The sequence below is a fragment of the Chenopodium quinoa genome, unplaced genomic scaffold, assembly GCF_001683475.1.
Source record: "Chenopodium quinoa cultivar QQ74 unplaced genomic scaffold, ASM168347v1, whole genome shotgun sequence".
Taxonomy (NCBI): Eukaryota; Viridiplantae; Streptophyta; class Magnoliopsida; order Caryophyllales; family Amaranthaceae; genus Chenopodium; species Chenopodium quinoa.
Window position 1 is genome coordinate 2,104,220 of NW_018742651.1, and position 14,429 is coordinate 2,118,648.

General features: G+C 39.6%; 1 protein-coding gene across 1 annotated transcript; it reads right to left on the reverse strand.

The window, feature by feature from the left end:
• Positions 1–591: 591 nt before the first annotated feature.
• Positions 592–3,761, reverse strand: LOC110722024. The gene is made up of 6 exons (XM_021901247.1): positions 3,616–3,761; positions 2,085–2,622; positions 1,746–2,018; positions 1,390–1,662; positions 897–1,301; positions 592–645 (listed from the first exon to the last, which is right to left on the reverse strand). Exons 1-6 carry the CDS (start codon positions 3,759–3,761, stop codon positions 592–594), a joined length of 1,689 nt encoding a protein of 562 aa, XP_021756939.1.
• Between the last annotated feature and the right edge of the window lie 10,668 nt (positions 3,762–14,429).

Here is a 14,429-nt window from a genome sequence, read left to right on the forward strand (position 1 = left end):
GTCTGCTGCAGCCTTGGCAGCAGCCTGCCTGGGCTGCTACTGCCTCGACAGGCGGCTGCCATGGTTGTAGCAGCACCTGTCGAGGCTGCAGCAGCCATGGCAGCCGCCTGTCGAGGCTGCAGCAGCCTAGGCAGGCTGCTGCCGTGGCTGCAGCAGTCTCGCAGCCACCTGCCGTGGCTGCTACAGCCTTGGCAGCTACCTGTCGGGGCTACTGTGGCCTCGTTGGGGCTGCCTTTGCTGTTCCGGCAGCGGGGGCGGCTCCCTCGGGTGTCCCGGTGCGGCGAAAGTTGCTTATTTTTTTTAAAAAAAAAAATTTGAACAAGGCGATTTTTATGTAATTTCAAATGACAAACACTTATAAATATGTGATTATGAGTTGTTTTGAGATGCAAGTAGTTTAAAAGTTGAGAAATGAAGAAAATAGTCAAGTGAGTAGCTAATTTACCTCCTTATTAATCAACTTCACCCATGCACGTGGCCAATCAACGAAGCTACCTACAGCTTGCCAAAGTGCTGTTATCTCAACCAAGTAATGATGTGGCCTCGCCGTAGCACCCGTCGTCGGTTGGGCACTACCATACGCCACCAAACTCAACACAGTATATTTGCATGCCCCGGGGCTAGAAGTGCACACCTGGTGTCTTCCTAAACAAGTATATATATAAAAAGAAGATAGTTAAGTAGGACTTTTACAACAGCATAGATATAACAAAATTCATTAAGGTAGAGGGTTACAAATTACCTGTAACTCTGGAAATTCATGCGGTGTTGGATTTTCAAGCTCCCTCGAGTCCGCATGTGTAGGAGTAGGAACCTACAACAGTACATCAATCATTGCACCTAAAATCTCAATTAACTCGGTATTTTAAAACTTTTAATAACCCAGTTGATTTTACCTGAGGTGGCACATCTTCACCACGTATCTCATCTCCTCCATGTCTATCACCTTCTCCTTGTCCTTTTGGTTCAGAACATGAGTCGACCGGGGTACGAGTGAGAAACGGCAAAGTCGGTAAGTTCATCAGCTTCGCCCAAGCATTCAATTCACCAACTAACTCGTTGCGTACTTGTTCCTTAATTGATGCCACCTTGGCATCCAACTCCCCCGGTGAGTTAACACTGGCTCGAGATGTACCCGATTTTGTGTATTCGGGACCCATCACCTTATTCCATCCAAGCAATGACCCTCCCGAACCTACTACTCGTCCTGGATGGTATGGCCTTCCCAAAGCCATGGTGAAAGGGTCATTCTCAACACTTGGTTCAAATTTGCCCTCCACCATCTCTTGAGTGTGCTCAAGCTATAGCATAAGGAAAAATGAAGTCAGTAAAACAGTTAATGGTTAGATGCAAAAGTGACTTAATTTCAACAATTCATAGGTAACTTACTAGCTTATCCGCCAGTTTTTTGGCTTCCGGACCCTTGATGAACCATTTTCCGGTTTTCTTATCAAACGAATGGAGAGAACAAAAGAAATCACCGGCACGACTCACCAAGGTAGTGATCGTGGAACTAGAGGGTTCCTTCGATGCCACTAGAAGCGCTTTAGGGTATAAACCCGAAGCGGCCCACTCAGGTCTCTTTTCAGCAAAAGTCTTAGGACCCATACGATGGACGTATTCCTTCTTTTCTGCATTCGCTTGATTTTGCTCTCGAAGTTCCTACAAAACAAAAAATGTTAGTCTCATTAATACAAAAAGTGTCAAGCTATTATTCAATTGACATCAGATTTACACAAACTTACAATGGCTTTCTTTTGACTCTTCATTCTAACGAACTCTTCCCAATCATCTTTTGACACGGTCGGCCATATTTGCCACGGGAGACGGTTATTCTCTTTGGCATTCTTCTTCTTTGTTTGCACCTTCTTCTTCTTATGGATCCACCGATTAGTCAACTTGGTCTTAAAGCCTCTGAATATTTCCCCTAATAAAGAGACAAACACCCTTTTCTTCTCGGGATCATTAGGAATAGAAAACTGCCCCTGCAAGCACAAATTAAAACCGATTATTGGTTTCTATTTAAAAACAATCATAAGGTTAAGGTATCTTAAATTGTCTAAATGTGCCAAAAACACACTTACCCTTGTATCATCCCAAAACGCTTGAATCAAACCTGGAGGTACTTGCCGCATTACAAGTGTAATGGGGATTTTCCGCGAACATAAGCCAACTTGATTAGCATATTGTTGACTCCATTTGGGCCCGGGTTGGCCTTTGTTGTCATACTCCAAGACCATGGGACCGTCCGGTTTCTTAAAGCTTTTCGTCGGACCCCTTGTTTTTCTTTCAGCCGGTGCCTTTTCCCCCCCTCCACCACCTGTGTTGTTTTCATCTTGTCCTTGGCCTTGACTTTCAGGAGTCGGGTTCTCACCAACCATCTCACATCCTGTATTTTCAATGGCCGGTGCACGTTCAGCTGACATTTCAAAATCGTCAAGCCTACGCTCGAACTCATCTTGAGCCTGATCCTCTGGCTCACCTAAGTCATCCTCCTTATTCACATCATAAGGAGCATCACTATCATCGGAGTCGTCATCCTCGTACTCGTCCTCATACTCATCATCGTCAATGTCCTCTACCAAACGAGGATCATGATCGTCCTCCATGAGATATAAGCACCTGTCAAAGCAATCATAAAACAATATTAGTGTATAGTAAAGTATATGCATGATAGTTATTATGGTTATGTAGAAGCTATTCTAGCCATTTTCACCTACTTATTACGGTCCTATAACCTTGTATATGCATGATAATGAGTACAAAATGCCAATTTCAATCTACATATGGAAAATAGGTTGTTAGAATGAATAAATGTTAGTTCATACACAAAACAAAGGAGTTGGGTTAAGTAGAAGCTATTTATGCCAGTTTCACCTACTTATGGTCCTATAACCTTGTATATGCATGATAATGAGTACACTTAGGCAATTTCAAACTACAAATATATCATTTTCGCCTACTTATGCTCCTATATACATGATAACTAAACTATATTTGCAATGAAACCATTACTAACTTTTAATCAAACTACCTCATTCTGAAATTCCTTCGTTGTGGTCTGATCGCATATAACCTGCTTCGTTGTCTATGTCATTTAGTACTCCAGGTCTAGGAATAGTGAAAGGTGCTGAATCATCAAACGCATCATATTCTTCCTTATCCTCAACATCTCCAATGCCTAGGATTCTTCTTTTGCCAGCTAGCACTATAGACCATTTTGAATCCATTGGGTCAGTTACGTAGAACACTTGCTTAGCTTGAGATGCAAGGATAAATGGTTCCGAACTATCATTCAAGTGGCCAAGATCTACAAGAGTAAAGTCCTCATGTTTGACGTTTCGCCTGATATTATCAACCCACTTACACTTGAAAAGAGCAACCGTGAAGTCACAATAATCAAGCTCCCGTATTTCTTGAATTCGACCATAGTATGACAACTCTGCATCGACAGGTGATTTATCCTTAGAACTTGCAAACTCCCTTGACGATGCCACAAGAGTTACACCACTGTTTTGGGTGGAGGAAGATTTCAAATCACGAGCCTCGGTCCAAAAAGTGTACCCATTGATGTCATATCCCTCAAATGAACGGACATCATCCCTAGGACCGTACGCAAGCCACCGTACTGTATCGGTCACATTAGTATCATTCAATCCACTCATTACTCGTTCACGAAACCAATCAAAAAATTTCTTATTATGCAACTGCATAAGTGCCCTTTCACCGTTGGATGGAAATTCGGCACGCAAATAAGCCATGTGCTCGTCTAAATATGGGTGCACATCTGAAACATGGTGCAACACATAAAGGTGTGCTTGTAAGAACTGATCTCGGTCTGGTGACATTCGTTTCGACCCAATTGTGCCATGACCATCAAGTCTACCTTCATGTCGAGAAGTAGAAAGACCAATAGGTTGAGCAAGGGCTATGTAGTCCGCCACAAAGTTACCTATCTCCTCACCCACTGTCCCTTGCATTATACTTCCTTCAGAGTGAGCTCGGTTTTGTACTTTATCTTGTAATGTACCCATGTGTTTTTCAAAAGGGTAGCACCACCTCATGAACACTGGACCGCACAACTTAATCTCACGCACCAAATGAAGAACCAGATGAACCATTATGTCAAAAAATGAGGGTGGGAAATACATCTCAAATTTGCACAAAGTCACAACCACATCAGCTTGCAAAGCATCTAGTGTACAAGGATCAAGAACTTTGCTACAAATTGTATTGAAAAACGAACAAAGGCTTGTAATCGCTTCCCTCACGTGTTTCGGTAGAATACCACGGATTGCAATCGGTAGGAATACTTGCATCATAATGTGACAATCATGGGATTTCATACTTGTCAGCTTCAATTCTCCATTTAAGGTTACAAATCTTTTCATGTTAGATGAGTACCCTGATGGAACCTTAATGCCGTACAAACATGCACAAAACATACGTTTCTCTACCCTTGACAATGTATAGCAAGCCGGGGGTAAATAATTCTTTTCATCCTTCCCTTTACCCTTAACTTTCTTCTTTGACGCATCTTTGGCCTTTCCCTTTCCCTTGCTCTTCTCCTTCCATTTTTTCGAAACACTTTCATCTTCTATTCTCGGCTCCTTTCCCTTTCTGACCTTTTCTTGAGGCCACAATTCTGGACGAATCCCCATCTCTTGCAAATCTAACCGTGCACCCTTTCCGTCCTTTGTTTTGCCTGGAATATTCATAAGCGTCCCCAAAAGAGCATCCACACATTCTTCTCTATATGCATCACATCAAGACAATGCCTAACGTCATGTTCTCTCTAGTACGACAGCTTCCAAAAGATTGTTTCTTTCTTAAACAGAGCAGCTGAGACCACATTCTTTTCTGATTTTCCAAACACCGTTTGTATCCCTTTCACCCGAGCACTAATCTCAGCACCAGTCAATGGTCTAGGCGCAGTATCCTCTTCCACGGTTCCATCGAAAGCCTTTTTCTGCCTACGGTACGGGTGATCAGGCCTAAGGAACCTTCGAGTCTGTAGGTACACATCTTTGTGAGAATGAGTCAGGTATACGCTTGATGTGTCATCAATACATATGGGGCATGCTTTTTTCCCTTTGACCTTGTACCCACACAAGTTGCCATATGCAGGGAAGTCATTCATGGTCCACATAAGGGCTGCACGCAATGTGAACATCTCGTTCTGATGAGCATCGAAAACGGAAACCCCTTCGTCCCACATCTTTCTCAAGTCGTCAATAAGCGGCGCAAGGTAAACATCTATGTCGTTTTCATGTTGCTTAGGACCAGTTATTAGCAATGAAAGCATTACATACTTACGTTTCATGCACAGCCAAGGAGGCAAATTATAAATCACTAAAAGTACCGGCCATGTGCTGTGTTGGGTACTAAGAGTGCCAAATGGATTCATCCCGTCCGTGCACAACCCAAGCCTTAAATTTCTGACTTCATTACCAAATTCCTCAAACTTCAAATCAATGTTCTTCCACTGTGGAGAGTCAGCTGGATGCTTCAGCATTCTGTTTTTCTTTCTTCCCTCTGCATGCCACCTCAAGTTTTTAGCGTCTTTTAGTATTGAGAACAGACGCTTAAACCTTGGAATAATGGGAAGATACCACAACACCTTAGCAGGAGGTCCCTCCGTGCCAGGATTGCAACTCATGCGCTTGTACCGCGACCGCTTGCATCGTGGACACTCCTGCAGTTTTTCATACTCATTTCGATACAAAATACAGTCATTAGGACATGCATGTATCTTCTTATACTCCAAACCAAAGGGACACATGAGCTTCTTTGCGTAATAATAAGACTTAGGAATTTTATTCCCATCAGGCAACATATCACTTAATGCGGTCAACAAAGAAGTAAAACTGATGTCCGTCCATCCATGCTTCGACTTAATGTTGAAAAGTGTTAGCACGGCCGATAGTTTGGAGTATTTTTTGCACCCGGGATACAAAAGCTTTTTGGAAGCCTCCGATAATAATTCAAACACTTCACCTTCAACACCTTGCAACATCTCATCCACTTGTTCATCCTCGACCTCATCTGCCTGATCTTCATCGGCTCCATCCTCACCATTATCAACGATATACTCATCATTCTAGTATTCCTCGTCCACATGAATCTCAGTGTTTCTAACACGCACATCATTCCGATCAAGATCCCCACTGTACTCTCCACTTTCTCCGTGCCAAATCCACACATGGTAAAATTGCCTAAACCCACGACATAATACATGATCTCTAATGATTTCAACACTATCGACCACATTCACACAATTACAATCAACACAAGGACAATAAAGGCTTTTGCCTCCCAGTTTGCGTTGATAAGCTAAAGCCCTCTCGCAAAACTCTTGAACCCCATTCCAAAATTTCAATGTATCGCGTCTACCATACATCCAACCACGATCCTTCTCCATTTAGTAAACTGTCTCTAAACATATATATAGCACCATATAATTGTGTAAGTGCTACATATTTTATGTAAATCAAATTCAAGTACAAAACGTGAATATACCATTCATATAGTGCAAAAATGCATGTTTCCAAAGGGTCCTTATCACTCCAGCCTAACCCATCCTTGAATGTCTACTCTCACTAGTGAATGTATGTCAACTTTCCAATTTTAAGGAAAATCCGACAGCATTTCCCCCTATTTCTCCAAGTACACGATGTAGATAATTAATTACCCACATATGTACCCAGAGAACATAGTGAGGAAATGGTAAGCCGAGATGTTCCTTAAAATCGAAAAGAAAACATACATTCACCACCTAAGTGAGAGTACACATTCAAGAACAGTCCCAACAGGGGACTATTCAAGACTTTCTCCTAATGAGAAAGCCTTGAACGGGTATCTAGGCATATGATGATGCAAGTATTCTACATATTGTTGTATTTATTTGCAAAACAATACACAAGTTGCAATTTCATGAATAAACTTTTATTAAATGGATAAATAGAAAGAAATATAGCTAAGTAAAGTTTATAAGTCATACCAATATAGCAATGCAACTACCCACTTGAGCTCAATATGTAGTCCTCAAGCTAATTAAACTCGTGCTTCAATTCACATATGAATCTATATATTAAAAAAACAAAAATTAGCAACGTCATTAATTATCTAATTAATATATTCACAATTCTCTAATGTATTCACAATTCTCTAATTTATTCACAACTAATTAGGTGGCAATATCACTATTTATTTCTCTAATTTATGCACAATTCTCTAATTTAATCACAATTCTCTAAATTATTCACAAATCTCTAACGTAATCACAATTCTCTAATGTATTCACAATTTTCTAATTTATTCACAACTAATTAGTAGCAAGGTCACTAATTCTTTAATATATTCACAATTACCCATTAAAACAACCTAAAATTACTCATTAAAACATACAAAAACTCAACTATTTAAGTAACATTCTTACTAATCTCTATTATATTCATAATTACTCATTAAATCAACCTCAAAATAACCCATTAAAACTTATAAATTTTTCAACTAAGGAACAACGTAATGCAAAACTACTATAATCTATAATATGTATTCAAAATTACTCTAAACATACAAAATTACTCTAATGTATAATATGTATTCAAAATTTCTAAATAAACAACCAATGCAAAAAAAAAAAAAAATTTATATATACCTTAGGCGGTGGTGGAGGTAGCAGCGGTGGTGCGACTAGAGGAGGTAGCGCGGAGGTGGAGGCGGTGCGCGCTGGTAGAGGGAACAACGCGGAAGTGGAGGCGGTGTGCTGCTGCTCAATTCGAACAATGCTAGTGGCTGGAGGGCGGTGAAAGACAGAGAAGAGCAGGGAAGGGAAAAGACAAGGGCAGGGGAGAATTAAGGTGCTGGTTTTCGACAATTCGTACAGTGCTGGTGGTGTTTCAACTCGTACAACGGCGGTGTTTCAATTCGAGAATTAAGGGCAGGGGGAGAATGTTGGTGGCTGGAGGAAGGATTGAAGGCGGCCGGTTTTCGAAACCCCTGGTGGCCGCCGGTGAAGGTGACGGTTGTGGTGGAGGGAGAGAGAGGAAGGATTGAAGGCCGCCGTTTTTCGAAACCCAACTCTAATGAAACAGTAAGGAATGAAGAAGGAATGAAAGAGAAAGAGAAAGAGAAAGAGAGGAAGGAGAAGAAGGTAGTCCGCGCTTTTTTTTTTTTTGAATTGGGTCCGGTTCAATTGGCACCGGTTCAAACCGGTGCCTTTTAACTTTTAGGCACCGGTTCAGGCCAAACCGGTGCCTTTTCTCTTCTTCTAAAATCCCGCCCATTTCTGGACCGGTTTTGGGCACCGGTTTAGCCTGAACCGGTGCCATATTGGGTGTGCCTAATGCTTTTTTTCTACTAGTGCATGTACCATCTTCCTAATTATAATAAATGCAATTACACTTGAGGTATTTTAGAAAGGTAAAGTTCTATAGAAAGGTAAAGGCTTTTGGGGTTAAAAGATTAATAGTGGGAGTTAGGTAATTGTTTACCCACAAAAGTCAAATTTTTTAAAAGATAAAAAAAAAAAAAAAAAAAAAAAAAAAAAAAAAAAAAAACAAGTCGGTTAGAAGGAAATTAGGGGAGTAGAAGTTAGTAGGCTAGTGCGAGGGAGTGCGGATATAAAAACGGGTGTGCGGAAATCAGCTCCCCAACTAAAGAGGCAGTTTGGATTCGTAAGTTCGTTGGTGAACTTGATGTTGTATTCTTCATCAAGAGTCCAATAGATCTCTATTGCGATAATAATGGAGCTATTACTCAGGCCAGAGAGCTAAGGGAACATCAGAAGATCAAACATGACAAGAGGTGATTTCACATGATGAGGGAATATAAATCCGAGGGTGAAATCAGAATTTGTAAGATTGGAACGGATGACAATGTGGCCGATCCACTCAGTAAACCTTTGCCTCAAGTGAAGCACAACAAGTGTGCTGAGGCAATGGGAATTAGGCGCATTAGAGACTGGCCTTGATTTCCTTATTTGTGTGTTTGAATTAATTTAAAGATTTTAATGTAAAACACTATGTTGAACCATTCGTTTATGAAGTAATTGAATTTTCTGTAAATTATTATAACTCCATTTCTATTTAATTGTGGTTTAGACTTAAATAATGAGTCCATTTGATTTTTGAGAATATTCAAAACAGGGTATCAAGACAATGTCTTGAATAATGAAACACCTATTAAGTGAACGTTGAATATTTTAATCGAAAATTATCCTTAATTAAGGTCATTTAAATGTTGGACGATTAATGACCACATGAGATTAGTGTGTAGTATGATTTATAGCACCGTTTCTTGTGCTACATGGACATGGTTGTCATAAGTCATTTGCACACGTATTGGTTCGAAACTATACCAGATCGACCTTTGAGAATACTTTAAGAAATTTTAAATCATCATAAATATATTTCTCATTATGGCTATCAGAACCTCTTTCCTCGAGCATGAGTATTGTAAGTTCTCTTATTTGAGTACTAGTCAGCTTTGATGTTTGTCAAATGTCTTCCGTATAAGGAGATTACAAAGGCAACACTCGGGCGGCTAGGTCCTCTTAGTAAGAGAAGCTAACAGTGTAAGACTGGAATGTCCCCCTATTAACGATAGGGAATATGTCTTTGTTGTTTAGAAGGCCTCTCGAAGAGTGAGACTGAGAAAATGTATGGCCATGCTCAGTTGGATTTTAGAAATCATCTGTTTATTGGCAGTCAAACTTGCAATTCGAGAATCACTTCTAGACACAATAAGGATAACAAATAATCTTACCTTATAGTTCATGTAGAGACATTAAGTGACATAGGAAATAAGATATACACTAAAAGAGCACTTGTCCGGAAGGATAAGTGGGAGTTATAAAGGAATGGTGTCATTTAAACAAGTGTATTATTTTGATAGAGGGTTCGGAATTATTAGAAAGCTAATTATTCAGTGAGGTCAAGTGATCAGAATGCCTAATTAAAGGCCGCTTCCGATCAGTAATATTAAAGAATAAATATTACAACTTAATCTTGCTTGAACCCTTCGAGTCACACCTAATTGAGTAACTAAACCAAAACGACAAATTGATCCAAAATTATTAAATGATTCATTAGAGTATTACGAAAAAAGACGTCGAATTTCAAGCTTAAAGCGTCAAAATCGAGCGTCATAAGTCGAGTTGAATTTAGGAATCGATGAGATGAGAAATCAAGCAAACAACATGTCAGCTCAGGAAAATCTTAGCTTCGTATTGGCCTAGCCAATCAAAGGCTAGGATGGCTAGCCAGAGTCATTGTCGTAAGGCAAGGCTCGGCCGCAAGCTCAACATACCTAGCATGACCAAGCATGCTGGCCGAGCTAGGCTTGCGTGCAAGGCAAGGTCTGCTAGGGCCAGCTGCACATGTTAGGCATGGCAACAGCCAGCCCGCACTATCACAAGAAAGGCTAGCATCATATGCGTGTAGGGCCTTGCGCGTGATGTTGCAGCATGCTGGGCTGCACCTAGCGCGAGCATCATAGTAGCAGCAGCACGCAATGCGTGCGTGGGCTGCGAGTTGTGCTTGCTGGGGTGTGCGCACGCACAGCGCATGCTGACAGGCCCAGCCAAGCACCAGGCCCCAGCGCGGCATGTCTTGGTGCCTAAAGATGGGCGCTAGCTGGCGCGACACCATTGGTGCTTTGAGGGGAGCCGGTTTTGTGTGGGTTTACTTGGGGAGCAAGGGGAGGGTAGTCCCCCCTTGTGATCCTCATCTAACCCCTTGCTCTCCTCTTGACACTTGTTGTTTGTTGATTCACTTGCATTTTAATTTTATTTTTATATTAAATTAAATTGTATTTTTCCTTTTTACCAATTCTCCCAATTGATTGGGATTGGAATTCAAGGGCTCATTTCCCTATAAATACTAATCATTTGGCATTAGGAAAGAGCACTTAAGTTGTGAACTTGAAAGGATCTCCACAACCGAGAACACTTTCGTTCTAATACTCTAAGTACTTTTTTTCTAGCCCCGACTAAGCTTCGGGGTAAGGGCCATTCGGGTCGGGTCTCGAGGGTGAGATTCATTGGAGGCTTGCACATTTGCGGGGCTCTACGCTTTCAAGTTCAAGCTCTAAGAAAGAGTGAAGCACGCGTCAAGGGTATGATCGTCTTTTAATATTTCTCTCTCTTGGTTAATTAATTATGTGGTTGTTTTTAATTAATATGCATGTTTAGTTACTTAAATTTTTGTGCGGATTTTGGGAGGGTTTTGTTCCGTGTGATGTTGGACATCACGAAACCAACAATTTCATCTTATCTCTCCTTATGCCCTACTAAAAAAGAGAAATCAAAAGGTATGCTCTTTGACCAACAATATTTTGGTCATGAAATTATTTAGTATTATTCTCTATTCCACCTCACCAGTGACCAAAGTTTATGACAACTATCATTTTAATACCTCAAATAGTTGCAAGTTGCCTAAGAAAGTTTGGTTATGAACTTTCTCTCACCTATGTTTAACCTATATATTTTAATACCGTTATTTTGTCTTTAGCAACAAAGTCCCCTGCAAACTTAGGGATACAAGTCATTCAACATCCACGTGGCGTTATGTGGCTAGCAGTTTGGTTTTGGTCATGGACAAGCCCTGGTCATTGCTCACTCTCGCTATTTTTTTATTTCTTTTCAATATATTAATGCAAATATACAACTCTCTCTCCTCATGACCAACACTTTGGTCACCTGCTGCCCTGCTGGCCACGGGCATGCCCTAAAGTGTGATGCCATTGTCATATTTGGGGGGTCAAGCCAATAAATGCCTAAAAGCAACACCTTTGCCATCCATCCCACCAAGTCAATTTCAGCTCGGTATGAGCCACTCAGCCTTAGGATTCGGATATGACAATAGGACTGTCAAGGGCTAGCGACTAGCCTTCCCACATGACGATCCTCTAGTCATAACAGTTGCACCGGCCAACCAAAATGCCCATAGGTGAACATCCTGTTCCGAGACATCTTTGATTAGCTAAAATTGGATCCAAAGCACCTAATTCCAATATTTTACCCAGTGATTAGGTTTAATGGTTCTTGGTACGACTGTCGCGTGTCTACCAAAAATAAACCTAACTAAAACCTCCTAAAATGTAGTAGGGTAAGCTAGGGTCGATCCCACAGAGAATTGGATTATCAAATTATTACTTGTGTAAGTTAGAAATCCCGGTTTTGAAGAAATAATGATATGATCTAATAAATAAGTTACTAACTAGATAACAAATAAAGTACAGAGAAATAAACTAATAAAAATTGAAATACAATAAAATCAAAAATAATGAAATAGGGCATCGGGAGATATATTATAACATTAGAGTATCAATTATTGCTCATCGAATTATACAAATTACATTTATATCTTAATGTTAACCAATTAACACAAACAAGCATTCCAAACTTCCCTTAATTGCAAATACACCAAACGAGCTCTCGAAATATTGTCTAATTAACTAATAATCTAGAACAAGCTCTCTAGACTCGATTAATTAGCCGCATTAATAACAAGGAAGTAGTTAACTTAAGCCACAAATCTCACAAGCTCGGACTTGTGCAACTCAAAGGGTTGATAATCTTAGGTATTACGACAAGTTTTAGTCACCCATCAAACACCTAATCACTACTAATGGTATTAACTAGGAAAATTACGAATCACAAGTTAATACTCTAGCAATTAAACTAGCAAATTACGCTAAAGATGGCCGGTCTAAAATATAATCCTATTAGTTCATAATAATCAAACGGATTATCAAACCAATTAAGACATAAGCATAATACCCAATAATTACAACAAATCTATTCTCACAATAAAATAGTCCATTGCATAATATATCTCCCTTCCCACTAATAATCTAGCCTAACATATTAAGAGTTGAAAGAACAATAACAATTGCAAACAGAAACTTCATAATATGGAAGAAATAGTTAAACATTAGATTGATAAGGCTAACAGTAGCTAAACGAAACAATCAAGTTCCAATATTGAACAAATGCAATAATTTAACAAAGATAAACTTAATAATAAGATTCAATCATATAATCTAATAAGATATCAATCATACCAAAATGAATTCAATAAGAAAAAGTAAGATATTAAACTAATGTAGTACCAAACTCAATTTGAGGATCACAAAGGAAGATGCCACGAACTCCATTGCTCCAAGATTTGCTCACATGAAGTCCGCTGCTCTTTCTATGTGCTTCTTCACTTTCGTCTCCCCTTTACCTCAGATGAATATCTTCAATTTATTCCTCAAACCTAACCCAAAAAAATCTCCAAAAAATACAGATTTGATAACTCCCCAGAACCCCAACAAAAAGATAAGAAACCTCCATTCATTATCTCCACTACACCGAGTATTTTGCTCCAATAATTATCCAATTTCATCTTCATCATCTCTTGCTTGACATTTTGTGTAGACACCCATTTCTGTCTCCCCAAAACCTAACCCAGTGATGAGTACCTTTCATGTCGAATCATAATCGAATGAAATGAAAGTGTGAAAAGTCTAGTGTTGCGGTTAGTTTTTAATTATTTTCTTTCTCTCTGTTTTTGAAAACCTATTTTGTGAAAATATCTAATCTGGTTTAGCTTGGTCCATGGCAAGGGTCCAATAATATTGTAGTTGGGTCGGGTTCGAAAAGAGCTTTCCAACGATATATTATAAGCCCAATTCCGATGAATAATGAGAAAATTATGGTCAAATTACTAAATTGGGTCCGGTTTGATCTGTATATGCGGCCCAATGATCTAGAGGAGGGCTTATTATGGTTTATCATTCCTAATGCAATTAGGATTGATTATAGTCTTCTAGAATCTTCTATAAGGTTCTTTTGAATCCTAATTTAATTAGCATTGATAAATTGACTTTTAGGAGTTTTATTTAGAATAAAAGAAGTGTTTTTAAGGAAATTACAGTTTTGCCCTCTCGTACGCTTAAATTTTATCAAAATAAGAAAATGCGTGGAAAAATTGATTGCAGTGTCGTACGACACGTCTAGCGTCTGGCGACATCCCTGTCGTCTGGCGAGAGGCACGTGTTTTGGCGACAGCGTCGTGTTTTATTCTTTTCAAAACTCTGATTCGATTTTTATCATATCCGGCTGATTTTCTCTACAAATAGCCTCCTAAAATCTCTGTTTTCAATCACCAACTCTCATCAAGAAATTCTTAATAACTCTCTCTCTTTTCTAAACTAGCTTCTCTCAAACAAAATTCCGCATTCACAAGATCTAGACACACCTAGCCAAGTTCGAAGTTGCCTTCACCCTAGACGTGAAAGGTTTTAGTTTCTGAGGGTTTGGTCCCAAATCTCTCTTTCAATTATTTAATTTAATTTCTTTGATTTTATTATTTTCCTTGAAGTTACTAATGTGTGTATTTTGTTATTATAAAGAGGTACGAGGCATCCAAGTAAGTGCT

What these genes read in the sequence shown, in the direction of transcription:
- LOC110722024 (XM_021901247.1), bottom strand. Translation starts at nt 3,761, where the DNA reads ATGGCTTATTTGCGTGCCGAATTTCCATCCAACGGTGAAAGGGCACTT. An exon ending in AGAGTCAAAAGAAAGCCATT is followed by an intron (nt 1,663 to 1,745) that starts GTAAGTTTGTGT and finishes TTTGTTTTGTAG; the next exon opens with GAACTTCGAGAGCAAAATCA. An exon ending in GTGAAGATGTGCCACCTCAG is followed by an intron (nt 646 to 896) that starts GTAAAATCAACT and finishes ATACTTGTTTAG; the next exon opens with GAAGACACCAGGTGTGCACT.